The 15,739-nt window shown below is 32.6% G+C and overlaps 1 protein-coding gene across 1 annotated transcript; it reads right to left on the bottom strand.

Moving 5' to 3' along the window:
- Nucleotides 1-2,414: 2,414 nt before the first annotated feature.
- LOC108573494 (cartilage oligomeric matrix protein) lies at nt 2,415-15,413 on the bottom strand. Its single transcript, XM_017935950.1, has 15 exons — nt 15,220-15,413; nt 13,915-14,088; nt 13,244-13,470; nt 11,187-11,772; nt 9,773-9,858; nt 9,624-9,687; nt 8,688-8,901; nt 8,116-8,244; nt 7,272-7,548; nt 7,049-7,201; nt 6,317-6,698; nt 5,453-5,806; nt 4,813-5,040; nt 4,008-4,517; nt 2,415-2,986 (listed from the first exon to the last, which is right to left on the bottom strand). Exons 1-15 carry the CDS (start codon nt 15,296-15,298, stop codon nt 2,889-2,891), a joined length of 3,561 nt encoding a protein of 1,186 aa, XP_017791439.1. The 5' UTR covers nt 15,299-15,413; the 3' UTR covers nt 2,415-2,888.
- Between the last annotated feature and the right edge of the window lie 326 nt (nt 15,414-15,739).

The raw sequence follows: 15,739 nt of genomic DNA, 5'->3' as shown, positions 1-15,739 counted from the left end.
CCACAAATAAATATTCAAAATTATGAAAAACTTTCGATCTGCACTTCTATTTTTTCAATGCAAGATCCGTTTAGAAAGATATCATTTTTGTACAGTTTAGAAAGAAAACATTTCGGAATTTATTACCTTTCTTCGTACAAATACAAGACTCTCGAAAAGTTTGGCTAGCTATTTTTAAAATATCCTGTATGCGCAAATTGTGCAACATGAACTTTAAGACTCGGAGAAATTTATATTATTACCTGCGTCGATTGACTGTCTTCTCGCCTATGGTAAACTAAATACGCACTTTCCTCTTCTTCTTCTTCTTCTTCTTTACTCGGAAATTTTATACGCTTTAAAATATCGACCAGATATACTTCAAGTTAGTATAATTTATTTTTCTTCTTAAAAGTTGGAATGAAAAACGATGAAAGCTTTCCGCGACCAATAGGGAACACTTATTTTTACTGCGATATTTATTTTATTCGAGATCTCTGTATATACATAGTGTTCGATTTAAACAATAACTATTTATTTGTAAATACCTTGAGTACATTGTAAACGTTGTGTTACGATAGTTGTAAATGTTTATTCGGCCTGTTTTCACGGTTTCCTCTGTTCCGCGAATTTTCTCGAAAAGGAATTGCTGTAATTTTTCAAACAGCCATATCTACATGTTCCTTAGTGTAAATATCAGTGTAAAATTGAACTTCACTTTTTAGTTAGCATATTTCAACTCTGGTTATTTTATACGTGGTAATAACAAAAGGTTGCGTTTTCATTGAAGAGTATTAATAATATTAGAATATTGAAAAATCCACAAGTAAAATAGTAATTTCCTTTTGAAACCATTTATTTTGTTTCGGTGAAATAATATACATGGTAAACCAGAGAAATTTGATTGGTAATACTAAAAAGTCCTAAATTTACGTTTTTCCTTCTTTTTTTTTTTTTTTTTTTTTCGTGAAGGGCCTAAAAGTATCGCGTGTATTTATACGATATTTATTTCGATATTTATGATATTTTTAGTACCTCATGGTGTGTATATATATATATATACACCAGTAGTTAATCTACGCACTTAATCTTTGTTTAAATAACACGTAGAAATATTTCGAATATTTCATCTCTCATATAATGGTTCTTCCTAACGCTATAATAAATTTCGTAAGAATTACTTTTTTCATAACGTTCAATATGGTAATGCTATTTTAAGGGAATTAACTTACATTAGTCCATCCTGTACAGTAGACATTTTCTTATACGAACACACAGACATATATGTATATATATATATATATATATACGTATATGTATACATACAGGGTGGGCCACGTGAAACAGGCCACCTAATTATCTTTTCTAGCTACGGTGGTAGGAGAAAATTTTTATAAATGCCATTCTTTTTTTTTTTTTTTCTAGGTCACCTACGTTTTTTTACATAGTAATCTGACTTTGAAATGATCTTGGACTATAAAATTTTAAATCAAATGTGAAACTTCTTTTAACGTTTTGCCATTTTTTCCATTAAACAAATTTTTCTTCCATCTTGTTCACCCTTTGAAACCATTTGAATTACGTATAATAATTTTCTGGTACCGTCATAGACAGAGAGGATAATTAGATGATCTGTTTCACGTGTCCCATCCTGTATATACACATATGTACACATTAAGCTTTTTTAATGTCGACAAGATGTTCTGTAACATTGTAAGTAGCCATTATTTAGCAAAAGAAGTACGAACATGGGAATGTTTAAATGTGTATTATTTAAGTGACGAAAATTACTTCGATTTGACATTGTCAATCTCATAAAACGGGAAAGCGACACTCTTGATGTGCGCTTTTTGAAGAATGCGACAAATATAAATTCGTCATAAAATGAGAAGAACATTTTAACTATAAAAGTGACTGTTATTGCAACGATGCAAACAGTGGAATCTAATTCGATTTGCTTGAAAAAATTATGGTAAATTTTATTCAACAACAAATGTGTTTTCCTACAAGGAATTAAATATACAAAATTTATTGAATTGTACGTATAGAAAAATTTATACAATAAGGTGTTAAAAAGGAATTTTAAACTTTGCTCATTTACGATGGTTATTGAAAAGAGAAAAGAGATATTTATTCAGAGTTCTAAGTTCACAAACTGTTTAAAAGCAGATTCTTTTTTTTTTTTTAAATCAGCTCTTCATGGTATAATTATATTGTAACATAACATTGATGCATTTTCAAAAATTACCATTGAAAACATGAAAAACTTAATCGTATATTTTAATTTCAACTTCATTTTCTCATTTCCAAAAATTACTACGGAAAACATGGAAACCTTAATCATATATTTTAATTAGAATTTAATTTTCTCAGGACCATGGAATATAATTCTTTCAGTTAATTTGTACTTAAATCATTTTCCATTGTATAATATTTTCATATACATTTCTTCAATTTCTCGATCTTAAAGTCTTTCGAAAAGCGCACATTCAGTTTCTAACGATCCCTTGTTAACTAGAATTAAGCGTTTGTTGCATACATTCCGCAAAGTATAGTCGATATATTTTTAAGGTTTCCCTCGTATAGACTCGTCTCTTCCTTAAGCAGAACATTCATTAAGATGGTATTTGTCATGCTGTGTCCTTTAATTACGTAACAGTGAAATATAATAACTAAACGTCAGAATTTCGCAGAGACAGAGATTGCGAAAAGTTTCAACTTAGTTAATGACAAAGTTTCGCCATATCGAATAAAATCGTAACTAATATTTACATATACACGTAAGAAATATTTTCGGTTTTGACCACGGAAAACGAACCAAGTCTATGGATTAAACGATTTAGGCGAAATTTGTGCGACGTTACGGAACGAATTTCGAAACTTTAATGCGAGTCGTAATAGTTAGATTGTTAAGTGTAATGAGGCCTGACTTCGTTATTCATGTCTACAGCTACTTCCTTCTTCAAATTCGCCGGTAACTCGTTCCATACCGATTGCGGGACAGTTTCTGAAAAATTCCATTAAAATTAATATATCTCATGAGGATAGAAACTTTCTTCTTTTTTTTTTTTCCCGATATAATTCATGTTTTCGTTCGTGGTTAATTGTTCAGTGATAAAGTTGTTCTAACGTAATTTTGAAGAATCATTTGAAAATAGTATTTCTTTAGATTGTAACGAAGAGAAATTTTGAAGTTGAGAGAAGGATAATAATCGATCGTATAAAAAATATATTATTGAAAGATGTAACAGATAATTTGTTTATTTTTTATTTATATTTGGCTATAGTTTCAACTACTGTATCACTGAACCGTTAACTATGGCAATAGTGAGATTTTGTTTCAAGCGTCTTATATCTAAAGATAGTTTAAGTAACAATTTTATGTTGAATTGTAAATAATTAAAGGATGTATATATTTTACTCGTTGTCTTTGAATTTCTTTCATTCTGATCTACTTGGTCAAAGATTTTTCTTCATACGCCCCTGTCAAATTAATTCGCAGAAGTGAAAAAACGAAATGAAATTAACATTACACATTAATTCTTAGGAATGAAAATTCGTACCGTGTTAAATAAAATTTGATTATGTGGGATGTATTGTAAGATACGTAATATGTACAAACGTTGAAATTCTGTTCCAATAAAAAAAAAAGTACTTTTGTTTCAAATATTTTTCACGACTATAAAAGTTCTTGAATATTAAAAGAACACGTTTTCAAAATATAGCCCACGTTGTACTTATGTTACCTATAACTAGAAAACTCCAGTAACGTACAGGATGTAAAAAGAATAATTGTGGTGAATTGTACACTCCTGCATCGGTGGACATACTTAACAAACACTTGCTGCAAAATTCTTTATAACAGTGAAAATTAATGTTAAATTTCTCTTCTTACATCAACGTGTATTCTGCTCACAGAAGAAGAGAAATACCTTAGACAAACATTTCTCGAGATAAACATCGATAAACTTTTGCAACGATTCGATTGTATAGAGTATAGAATTATATCTGTAGGATTCATAATTTACCTTTGCACATGTACAACAAATTCGACCAAGTGATGCCTTCCTGAGAGAAGCAGTAGACACCTAATTTTCCACCTTTAAGTGTCGAGTCGTACACGTTTCCTGAATCAGCCATAATCTGTTTGCCTTGGTAGAGCTGGAACCTGATCAAACCGATCTTAGGTCTGTGCAATAAGTTCCACCTATACGGAGTTTTCTCTTTCCAACCAATTTTCTTCGGATCGTGCCAAAGAATCTTCACTTCGTTGGGAGTGTCCTCATTGTGCCAAAGGCTGTTTCTGAGAAGAGGTCCAGGACCAGTGTTAGAGTCGACAAGCTTCAAGAAAATTCCAGGATCACCAACTGCCCTGAACGGTGTTGGTACCCAATAAGGTTGTTGACCCTTCTTCCAGGACACTATGTAGAATCTACGATTGTCCTGATAGGAGAAAACGAAACCAACGGTATCGTCATCTCCGTTGTCATCGACGAAGAAAGTGCCTTCGAAGTCTACGCCACTGAAAATGTCTGGACCTGTTGCAAACAATCGAGATGAAATATGGAGGAAATGAATAGCCCAGCCTGGTTATTACGATGGTACCGAAAAAATCGTTTCGTAAATTCGAATAAGTTTCTACGCTTAAAGGGTTATAAGTGATTCTGAAAAATGGCAGGATTCTAATTTGCATAGGTAGAGCGTAAGCACAGCTGTTTATAAAGAGCGTTCAGAATAATACTATTCTTATTTCTAGAAATTAGTCTCTATAATTTCTAACTAACATTCTTCCTGAAGAAAGAGCGTTCAGGATTTAAAGAATTAATACGTTACCAATAGCAATCCCAGGATCACTATTTACAAGTTGTTGAATTTCAGCTCCTTCGTTGTGTATCTTCCAAACGGGATCCTCTTGAGCGGTGCCAATTGGGTCCAAAGCGATCGTAGTGTATTTTCTGAAATCTGTTGTCCAAATTAAACTGTTATTGGGACAGTTGTCGTGGCTATTTATCACGGTGTCGTTGTCGTTGTCGTTCCAGCAAGCGTCGCCAAAATATTCATCTGAAAATGGTTGATTTCTTATGAAATGGAACTTTTTTATAATCCTCTTTAACCCGTAATATGCTAATAAGAGCTAGGAATAAGGCAAATTGTGGTATAAAATGAAAATGTTTGCTCGAAATTATTAAAAATAGTTAGAGCGTGAAAAGAAAAGAGAGTAATAGGAGAAGATTTCGCAACAGCATAAATTTCTAACTTAGGAGGCAAAAGTTGTAATAAATTATTTAAAGACAAGAATTATCGAGACGTTTTTCCAATTTAAAGATTTGGAAAATTTCAGCTCTCCAACAATTTTCCAAGCGTTCACTGTTGAAATTTGGAAAACTTCAACGAAGTAGGATTTATCATTTCGATCACAATATTTCGACTCTAACGATGATACTTGAAATTAAAATAATGCTCGTCTACTTACGATGAGTGCGTCGTTGGTCCGGGTTATAGACGTAAGGACAGTTGTCTTCGTGATTTAGGACTCTATCATTATCTATATCGTTGTCACACTCGTTTCCAATACCGTCACGATCCTCGTCATTTTGTCCTGGATTCGCCACGTCCGGACAGTTGTCTCTATCGTCTTGTACGCCATCTCTATCTCTATCATTGTCATTGTCGCAAACGTCACCTACTCCATCACCATCTCTATCCAATTGATCTGGATTGTGAACGAAGGGACAGTTGTCACAGGCATTGCCAATCCCATCCATATCTGAGTCAACTTGATCCTGGTTCTTTAGTTTCGGACAGTTATCCTGATTATTCAGAATACCTGTGAAATAACACTAACTTTGAAAAATTACAACTTTTAATATATCTATAATTTTTTTTATACATATGAGCGATAAACTTCTCGATTAAAAAAAAAAAACTGACAGCCAATTGTGTAGAATTTTCTTAATAAACTGATACTTACTTCTTTTACACATCACCGTTTTGTTATATCTAATTTTTCATAAATAATCGTAGTATTGGTAATAAAGACAAACCCATAGATTACAAATAATTACGAATGTTGCGTTTCACATCAATAGAAATTACATTCTCACGAAAACTACGAAGAATTTTTACGTGTCAGGCTTACACCTTCGTTGATATTAATTTTATACTTTCTTGCAAATCTTCCACTAAAAGTGATCAAATCTATTGGCAAAAATTGGTACATTCTTTACAGAAATTTCTGTCCTTATGTCAAACGATACCCTTTAAAAATGTCCTCTACATTTATAACAAGTATCTTGAATATTTAATTCAAACATATTTCGAAATATTCGAATATTACCGTCGTTATCCATGTCATTGTCGCAGGCGTCACCGATTCCATCGTCATCGGTGTCCTCCTGTTTCGGATTTCTCACTAAAGGACAATTGTCACAGACGTCACCGATGGAATCAGGACCATCACGATCAGTGTCCTCCTGGCCAGGGTTTGAAATTAAAGGACAGTTGTCCGAAGAATTCAAGACCCCATCGTTATCAGCGTCCGAGTCGCAGGCGTCGCCTATGCCATCATTATCCGCATCCTCTTGGCCACTGTTCGGCGTCCGTGGACAGTTGTCCATGCGACAACGTCGTTCGTGACAACGGAGATTTCTGTCGGGAATTCCATCGTTGTCTCTGTCCAAATCACAGACCAACCCGTCTCCTGCCCATCCAACTCGACACTGGAAATTCGATTCTTTTCTTTTTCGTTGCAACACCCGGTATATATAATACGTGCAATGTTCAGACGTTTGATTAAAGTGGGGATTATGGCACTTCAATGAAAACTTGATTTTTAACGCATTAATTGCGCTTTGAATCGAACGTCTTATGTGTTAAGCTGCATCTACACTATACAGAGTGGGCCAAGCTATGGGACTCTAGCTATGGTGGTATGAGAAAATTTTTACACGTAATTTAAATGGTTTCAAAGAATGAAATGAAAGAAAGGAAGTTTCAGAAAAATTTCAGAGTTCAAGGTCATTTTAAGCAGTGTGAGGGATATATAAAAATTTTTTCTTGATTGTCTTACTTTACACGAGTATACGTTAGTATCGATACAGATGCACTCGGCGTTTACGTCACAAACTGTTCTTAAGTCTGGACAAACACTGTGTGCAGGATGACAGCCGATTGATCGATTCCCTATGAAGCCTGCTCTGCAAGCACCACATCTGAAGGAACCCTGAAATGACAGAAACAAATCACATAAATCAGAGTATTTTGTTCTTTTTTAATTTTCTTCAATTAATTACCTCCATATTAATGCATTCCATGAATGGATCGCAACCTCCATTATTATTCTGACATTCATTTATGTCTACACAAACTTGTTTAAGGCTCTTGGCAGTCTCTAAACCGATTCCTTCTATCACTGATCCAGTGTATCCTGATGGACAAGGGTCACATCTAAATCCTGGACGCTCATTGATACATCGTACTCCAGGATGACAAGGTTGTACCAAATCGCATTCGTTTATGTCAACGCACGTTGAACCATTTCCGGTGAATCCATTGGGGCAAGTACCACATCTATAAATTAATATAATTGAAATAAAAGGTTTAGATTATTGGGGATTGTAGGATCTTAGGATATTTAGGATTATAGATTTAAATTAGGAGAGTAAAGGGATTGGATTTTCTTGTCTCAATTTTTTGAATTTTAATAATTGTGAAAATTGAATGATTTAGTGTATACATCTACTTATATTCGACATTGCATGCTTATACTAGCAAATGTTTTTAGAATAAAGAATAATGCAATATTAAAAATCGGAAATTATTAAAAATATTTATTTGAAATTAATTAGAACACCCTATGAGTAATGTTAATGTTAATAAGAAACATGCGTATATTTTCAATGTTTATAGAAGAAAAATTGACAAAAATGTGAGAAAGTGTTTAAAGGTGGTTATCGAATTTCTGAGACGCTAATTTTGTACTGAATAATGAGATGAAATTTAAAATTATATTTTGCAATTGAAAAAGAAACAGAGAGATTAAGTTTCGTTAATTATACTGTCCACAGCTACTTAAAAATTATTGAAAAATATGTTAAAATTAGAAAAATGGTTTCCATGTGATCTACATAGTTATACCTGAAATATGGTGGATAATGAATTGGATCACACTGCACTTCCGGGTAGCAAGGATGCAACTCGCAACCATTCCTACGACGTGCACAGTGTTTGCCATCGCCTACGTAACCAGCGGGACATTTTCCACAGCTGACAAATATTTTTGCTTGTTATAAGATTAGCATAAGTATTTTTCGTAACAATTATTGCCGTTCGGCAATTTTAACAATTGATGGCATTACAAACTTACACGATAGTAAGGAAGCCTTTGAGTTAATAAAAAAGAAAAGTTTACACAAATATGAAATAATCCAAAAATATATTAGTTAATTTGAAATGTACGAAATTAAAAAAAAGGAAAGAAATTTATATAAATCTAGCATAATATTTAGCATAAATGTCTAGAAATGTATATAAATGAAAATAACGAAGATGTGCCTATATTCGCCAACAAGTCTATTAGCGAAAAGTTTACATTAACATATCTAATACTTTCTTCTTAAAAAAAAATAACCGAAATGATGAGCTTTCTGAACCAAAATGAACATAGAGTGTGGGACCAGTATTCGAAGTAAAAAATAATGAAAATATACCTGTATTCGCCGCTGTGGTCGAAGCAATGGACACCGTGAAAGCAAGGGTTGTGCACGCAAGTAATTTTCACGCAATGATATCCATCGCCGGTATAATTCGGCGGGCAACCTCCACATTGTGGCCCGTGGGGTGTGTTACGGCAGTCAACGCCCGGGAAGCAAGGCGACTTGTAATCGCAACTAGGAGGAGCTGCCGTCGTGGTCGTCGGTGGAACTGTGGAATTACCAGGATCAGGATCTTGTCAGGATAACACTATTCCAAGAAGAAAGCTGGGCCACTTTGTAGCTCGACATTGTATTTCCGCCTGCGCCGCCATTTTTTCTTCGCGAGGACAGGACGGACAAACTCGGAATCTGCTTTAACACTATAACTTCCGGCGATTAACAGTACACTTGCCTCTACCATAGCACTCGAAAAATGACACGTTTAACGACAAAACGTGTTTAATACAATTTTACAAAAGATTTTAATATTTCAAAGTTCAATATTCCAATTAATTTTTTCTCTCTTTTTTTATTTTTACTTGAATTTAAATTCCTAAGAAATGTTTTAACGAAATGTTTCATTTAAGTTTTTACGCTAGATTCCTTCATACTTTTAAGATACCTTTTACACGAAACGTTCCACGAAAGTGTGAGGCACAACATTATTCCATTTTGCAAAATACACATTTATTGCAACGTAAGACCATGTTATAAATCGATATATGTATATTATGTTCTTTCGTCGCCTATAATTAATCAAACATTTGTACACTTGTAAAAATCATTACTGGAATAACAAAATTATTGTCGTGGAGCAAATAGTGGAGGGATTGAGAAATGTAATATCGAAGTAGTATTGGAAAAAGAAGCAGAGGACTTGTAACGACGGACAATCGAGATATTTTTCTGTGTCGATTAATAATTTTTTCAATACAGCGGAACTTCACTCACCGGGGAGTACACGACAGGCTGCGCAAGTTTCTATTAATTGTCGAACGTGTTGGGTTTCCTGTCTCTGAAAAAAAAAGAACGTGTTATTTAGAGCGATTGCTCTTTCTAGATATCAGACATTTTTCAATAATTACGATATTACTACTCACGTTTAATTCTATTTCTCTCCAGACCTTCCTCATAGCTACGATCAATTCGTTCAGTGTCTTCACTATATGACTGTCCGTAAGGCAAGCTGTACAATTGAAATTTCGATGATAAGTGATAGGAATCGGATTATCTAACGAGAATGTTTGGAATTTGTAGCATTTATTGGAAATATGAAAAAAGTATCTAAGAAAGTAGTGATTTGACTTTAAAGTAGTCATTTGTTTCTTTTTTCTTTTTTTAATTTCAGAGTCATTAGAATTTTATTTCAATGAAGAAACAGATTTTTTAATTTCAAGACCATTAGACTTTTATTCCAACGAAACAATAAATTTTCATTTTATCCAGCTTCATATATTCACATTTTTCACACTGATGAATTTATCATAAATGTTAATAATATATATATTTATTATAATATTTGCTACACAAATAACCCGTTTAATATGTTTTATTAAAGTCTCGAATAAAGAGACACATTGTTATTTGTCTGCAATTTAATATTGTTTAGAAATATACTTCTGTTTTATCCTGTTATTGTACCCAGTGTTCATCGAAGGCTATGTAATTACATGTATATATAGTATCTTTTCTTTATAGTAGTTTAACGACTGTTGCCAATGAAGAAACAAGTTTTTAAATAGGTATTTTCACAGCTAACAGAAGCGTAAAGATTTCATGCTAATAAAGTCATTTCTAGGCGTGCACTTCCTGCTTACTTAATCGACTATAATAAAACGTATAACAAAAACTGTGTTGTAGCATTTATTAACATACTTAGATAGATAAACACGATATCACTTCACGACGTTAAATTATGATTTTATCGAAAAGAGATATCAGGATTATTTAAATTTGAAAAATTTCACAGTTTAAGAGTGCAATTTCGAATCAAATAATTTCTTCTCCGTTTCGTGAAATAAAGTTTATATTGAAATCTCTGTGAATAACAAATTAAAGAAAGAAAACTTAATTATTCTATAATATTAAATTTTCTCCACAAAATCAAAGAACTTTTTAGTAACTTTGATATAAAAATTTTTAAGAATCCTTTAAAGAAACGATAATTTCTTAAGAAGTTACTTTGGAGTCCTTTAACCCCTTAACACTGGCATTCTTCTCAACTGGATGCACCAAAAATGATCAATTTTGTTTTTCTCTTTTTTTAAATTACTTCCTAGGCGTATAGAAATACGTTTTCTATTATTTATAATGCTGTAACTTACGTTTTTGTCATAATAGAAAGAATAACGCAACGTGACAAGTGAAAAACAATAACTTTTAAAAATTGCACTTATTGGACTATTAGTTGCGTGGACGTGTAGGCACGGGCATCAGCGTTAAGGGGTTCAGCTCTCGATATTGATACAAAAACCAATTGCTCATAGACACAACTCTAAAATTCATTTGAATTACCTCTTTCGTCCAGAGTTTGAATCCCAATGTCTCCTCTTCTCGGCATCCTTTTATGATTCACGCTCGATTCACCCAACATATCCGATTCATCAGAATTATTAAATTCTCCTGCCCACTGATTTATCTGATCGTCGTGAGTTGAAAGATCAGCCAGGTCATCACTCGTGGGATGATATTTAACGTGATTGTGTTTGTTAAATCGTTTATTGTATCGACCTGATTGATCCTGCCGAGCAAAATGATGCTCTTGATTCGATCCATGAAAATGTTTGTGACCGTCTTGATCAGTCTGAACAAATTTATCTGAGCCGTCGATATCTTCGGATTGTTCGACAGTCTCGAACGTATCCGGCATTCGAGTAACAAAGTGAAAACGGCTTTCCGATTGAAGATGATGATGTTGCCTGGATCCAGATTTCAAATGCATTCGATCATTGTTCGGTGAAGACAATCCGTCGAAAACAAACGATCCGTGCGATTCTTTAAGTTTGGAGTGATCCAACATCGTGTTTATGTCGATCAAATTTATCGCATCGATGATGCAGGATAATGGATATACTTTTACTTGGCTCCTCCTTTCTCTGAACTGAAGACAAGACAATTTGACAATGAAGTTTTTAGAATTGTGTGATTTCCAAAAATATTTTGCAAATATTTTGAAGCTTAAACCAAATACGTCAATGATCTTGATTTATCTAAATGAAAATGTAGTAATTGTGTTTTATCCTTTTGTTGGAATTGTGTTATTGAATCATTAGATTATATCTCCTCTAATATATTTTTTAAATACATTCTAAAAGAAATTTTAAATTTCGATTTTAAAATATTTAGAAAATTTTAAAACGCCTGAACGAAAGATTTTGCAATCGCGATTGAACATCTATCGTCTTGCCACATCTATTAAATGGTATTAATGTTGAGTTGAAGTAAAAAGTTGAATTAAAAATAATCATCAGTCGTCGTTTTTATGTTTTTGATAAAAAATAACACTTCCAAAAAAAAAAAACAAAAAAAAACAAACAAACCATCGGTGAATTAATCAGTTTTTATGAATATGCAACGTGAAAAAGATACGAGTAAGAAAAGATGTTTGCTTTGCTCTCCCTTTCATAAATTGCACGATCGCGAATCATCGTTGCTTTTTCTATGCGTATCTCGACTGCAACCGTAAGAAAGTGGGCCGTGAATATTCAATAAGAATAAATTCCAGGCGAATCGAAATCAATTCGCTATGCTTAAATGCGTTACGTGAGTTAGCAGCTGTACGTAATAAAGGCGAGCAGCCTTGGTCTGACCAGCCATATTTGGCGAGGCATCATCCTACGATCTCTAAAGTCCTTGGTGTTCCGTTAACAACCATGAAACTCTCGGAGATTAAATTAAAAACAAAAAATTAGCTGCGTTTAGTCATTTCTCCTGTGATAACAGAGAAATACAAAAGAAAAAAAAAAGAATTTGAGAAGAAAGGAGAAAAAGAGAAAACATTTTGTGAAATGTTGCTTCGATTGATATTCATTCGGTTGAATTTCAGACACGCGTTAGAGTAATGAAAATCGTTACTACTTTAAGACATTTTATGTAGCTTCATCTTTAAACCCTTCGTAAACCTTTTATAATATAAATTAAGAGACAAGCAAGATTTAAGATCATCGTTGTTTTGAATTTGTTACAGCGGGAGTTTAATTATTGAATGTGAATATGCTGTTTGCACTTCTCAAATCATGAAAGTATAACTTAAATTAATAAAAGATGATAAGCTTCGTATAAACGTCGATTTAATTTTCGCAGTAAATTAGATAAAATAAATGTAACATATTCTACAGTAAAACTACTTCTATATCAACGAAAATATGTAGAATAAACTGGCATTGTTAGATTTTGTAATTAATTACACAAATTGATGAGAAGCTTATTTCAGTCGTAACTTTTTCACAGCTCTGCAGAAGAAACTGTGACCTGTAAAGTTTTTCTTTGCATCTCTCTACTAGATCACGCTTATATGTTCAATAATAAAAATGAGATTTACGAAGAACGTATTTTTGTTACAAAAGACTCACCGCTTCTACGAGAAGATTTTCCTCGCTGGCTGCTAATTCCCGAAAACTTGTCTTCAACGGTATTTTACCCTGATAAGCGTGATTAATGTAAACATCCATTCGAGCGTCAGGCTGACTCTGATGTACTATGATGATTACATTTTTTAATGGAGAATTCATAGTTAAAATGTCCACGTTAATGTGCTCTGAAGTTTGATGACCATCTTCATTGATACTTTCGAGGATCACTGAAATAGTATTTTTTTTTTTCCTACTTTACACAATAATTGGCATTTTTCTACACTTCTGATTAAAATCATTTAAGTTGTAAATTTTCGTTCGTAGTAAATTAGTGATTTCGTTTAGTATTACTTGTTTTCAATGTCGTTACTTTAAATTTATGTTTTCCAAAGAACATAATATTTCTGAACTTTTAATTTTTATCTTATTGTTTCAAATGAATTAAGACCACTTTCATTATTTGTCATGACTCAATTTGATAAGATAGTTCCCTGTTAAATAAAAGCATTTAACTTCCCTTTGTAAGTGTTTCTTTTTCAATTCTTTTTCAAATAAATGTATACCTATTTAAGTCAGAAAATAATCTTCGAATACTATCGAGCAAAATTTTTAATATTTACAAAAATATCAGGAAACTTGTAAAAGATATATGTATTTAAAATGTTTCTCACCTTGTTGGTTTCGTCTGTCGAGCATCAATACTACTTTCGTTCCCAATTTCCCATATTTTACAGCAAGAAGAGTCTCGACTGATACTTCCGATGATTTCCTCTTTAATTTAATATTCGAAATAGCAATTACGAAATCGTTGCTGTCCCATGTTTCTTCAAAGCTCGTTGTCAGGTCTGGAAAACATTCGCAAAAATTGATAAAATATTTTTTTCCTTTCAAATTTTTTAGATTTCTTCTCAGATTTTTTATTTCAGAAATTGATATTTTCATTTTTCTTCTAAACGAGAGATCAATTTTATTGGAAACTTTGAAAATTACAATTTTCGAAAATACAGTCCAAATTCAAACTGTCGTTCGTTGTGTCATTTTAAAAAGGGGAAAGTTGCTTTTTCCATAACAATTTTCGTGAATTGTTTGCCACAAGATATTTACGAGTATATTTCCATAATTGGTATGGATGAAAATAGTCATTTCAACTTAAACGACCGTAGAAACGATTTATCGTTCCAAGCATGCCGTTACTTCTTGTCAACTTGCATGGCGACTGGTTTGCAACACCGTGAACACCTTATGGGAACACTGTACAGCCACTATTTTACTATACAATTTAGTTTACTTTTATTGCTGCACGTGAAAGATAATAGTAAAAGAATGCAATAGAAAAATGCTAAATTCAAAGTATTGTTTGCAAAATTCCTTGTGTTTTGAAAATATATACTTTTGTTAGACGGTTTTTAACTTTTGGATGGAGGAAAATATCTGAAATCTAATATTTTCGAATTGTATACTACAAGGTTCAGATTTTCAAACTATCCAGTAAATTTACCACCTTAAAAATAAATACATTTAAGACACTTTCAAAATTTGAAAAATCTCTATACCTAAAACAACATGAAATTTAAAAATCGAAACTTTAAGCTAAGATATAACAGTAAGATTTCTGTTTAATTCGAAAGATTTTCTCTGCCTAGATTTATTAATCTCTCTAGATCTGAAGCTGAATAGTCTACAATTAAAAGAAGTGTAAATCGTCAAATGTGAGATTAGAAATCTCAACTTATTTTCAACGTGTTAAAACAGCAAATTGAAAACTGTTAAAAGTTCGTCGGTACAAGAATTTAAAAAAGTGAAAAAAATCAAAATTATTGTATTTTTCACAATCTTCCAGTACGTAACCAAAGAAAAACAAAGTTTGATGAACCTTGTATATCATTCTTATCAATTTGTTCCTCCTTGTTCCTTTTTTTTTTTCTATAACTTATTCAATAGTTAAAAAACAATTGAATAATCGCCTTATTTCTTACCCTTATCCAGTGTGACACTAGAATCAACGGTGTTAGCAGCGAAGAGCACTGCGATTATTAACGTCGCAATAACACGCATTTTAAATCACCTTTTTCTATCTTCAATTACTTTTTTAACTAATAGAATAATTAATTAAATTCGTCAATTCCTTTTTACGATTTATATTTATGGTCGATTAATTCGAAAGAATACATGTCGATGTTGAACGGAGAAATAGATCGCGGGACGTTGACGTCCATCGACTGAGACAAGGAAAAGCATACGGACGACTTTATAACTCACCCACGGGAATTTCCGAGTACAGAGTCGTTATCCGTGGCACATAGAACGAAAGGAACAGATACATCGACTTAATACTGATCCCAGTGATTCGCAATTGCGTAGAACAATTAATTAGACGATTTCGATTAAAAATATACTAATTCACAGTACCTTTTACAATTTAAAATTGGTAATTATGAAATAAAATATTTAGTATAATATAGGACTATTGAACTGATTATCGAGTACAAAAAGAAA

Source organism: Habropoda laboriosa, unplaced genomic scaffold (assembly GCF_001263275.1).
Source record: "Habropoda laboriosa isolate 0110345459 unplaced genomic scaffold, ASM126327v1 scaffold162, whole genome shotgun sequence".
In the NCBI taxonomy this organism is placed as follows: Eukaryota; Metazoa; Arthropoda; class Insecta; order Hymenoptera; family Apidae; genus Habropoda; species Habropoda laboriosa.
Note: the sequence above shows the minus strand (reverse complement) of the source record. Positions and strands in the feature narration are given on the sequence as shown.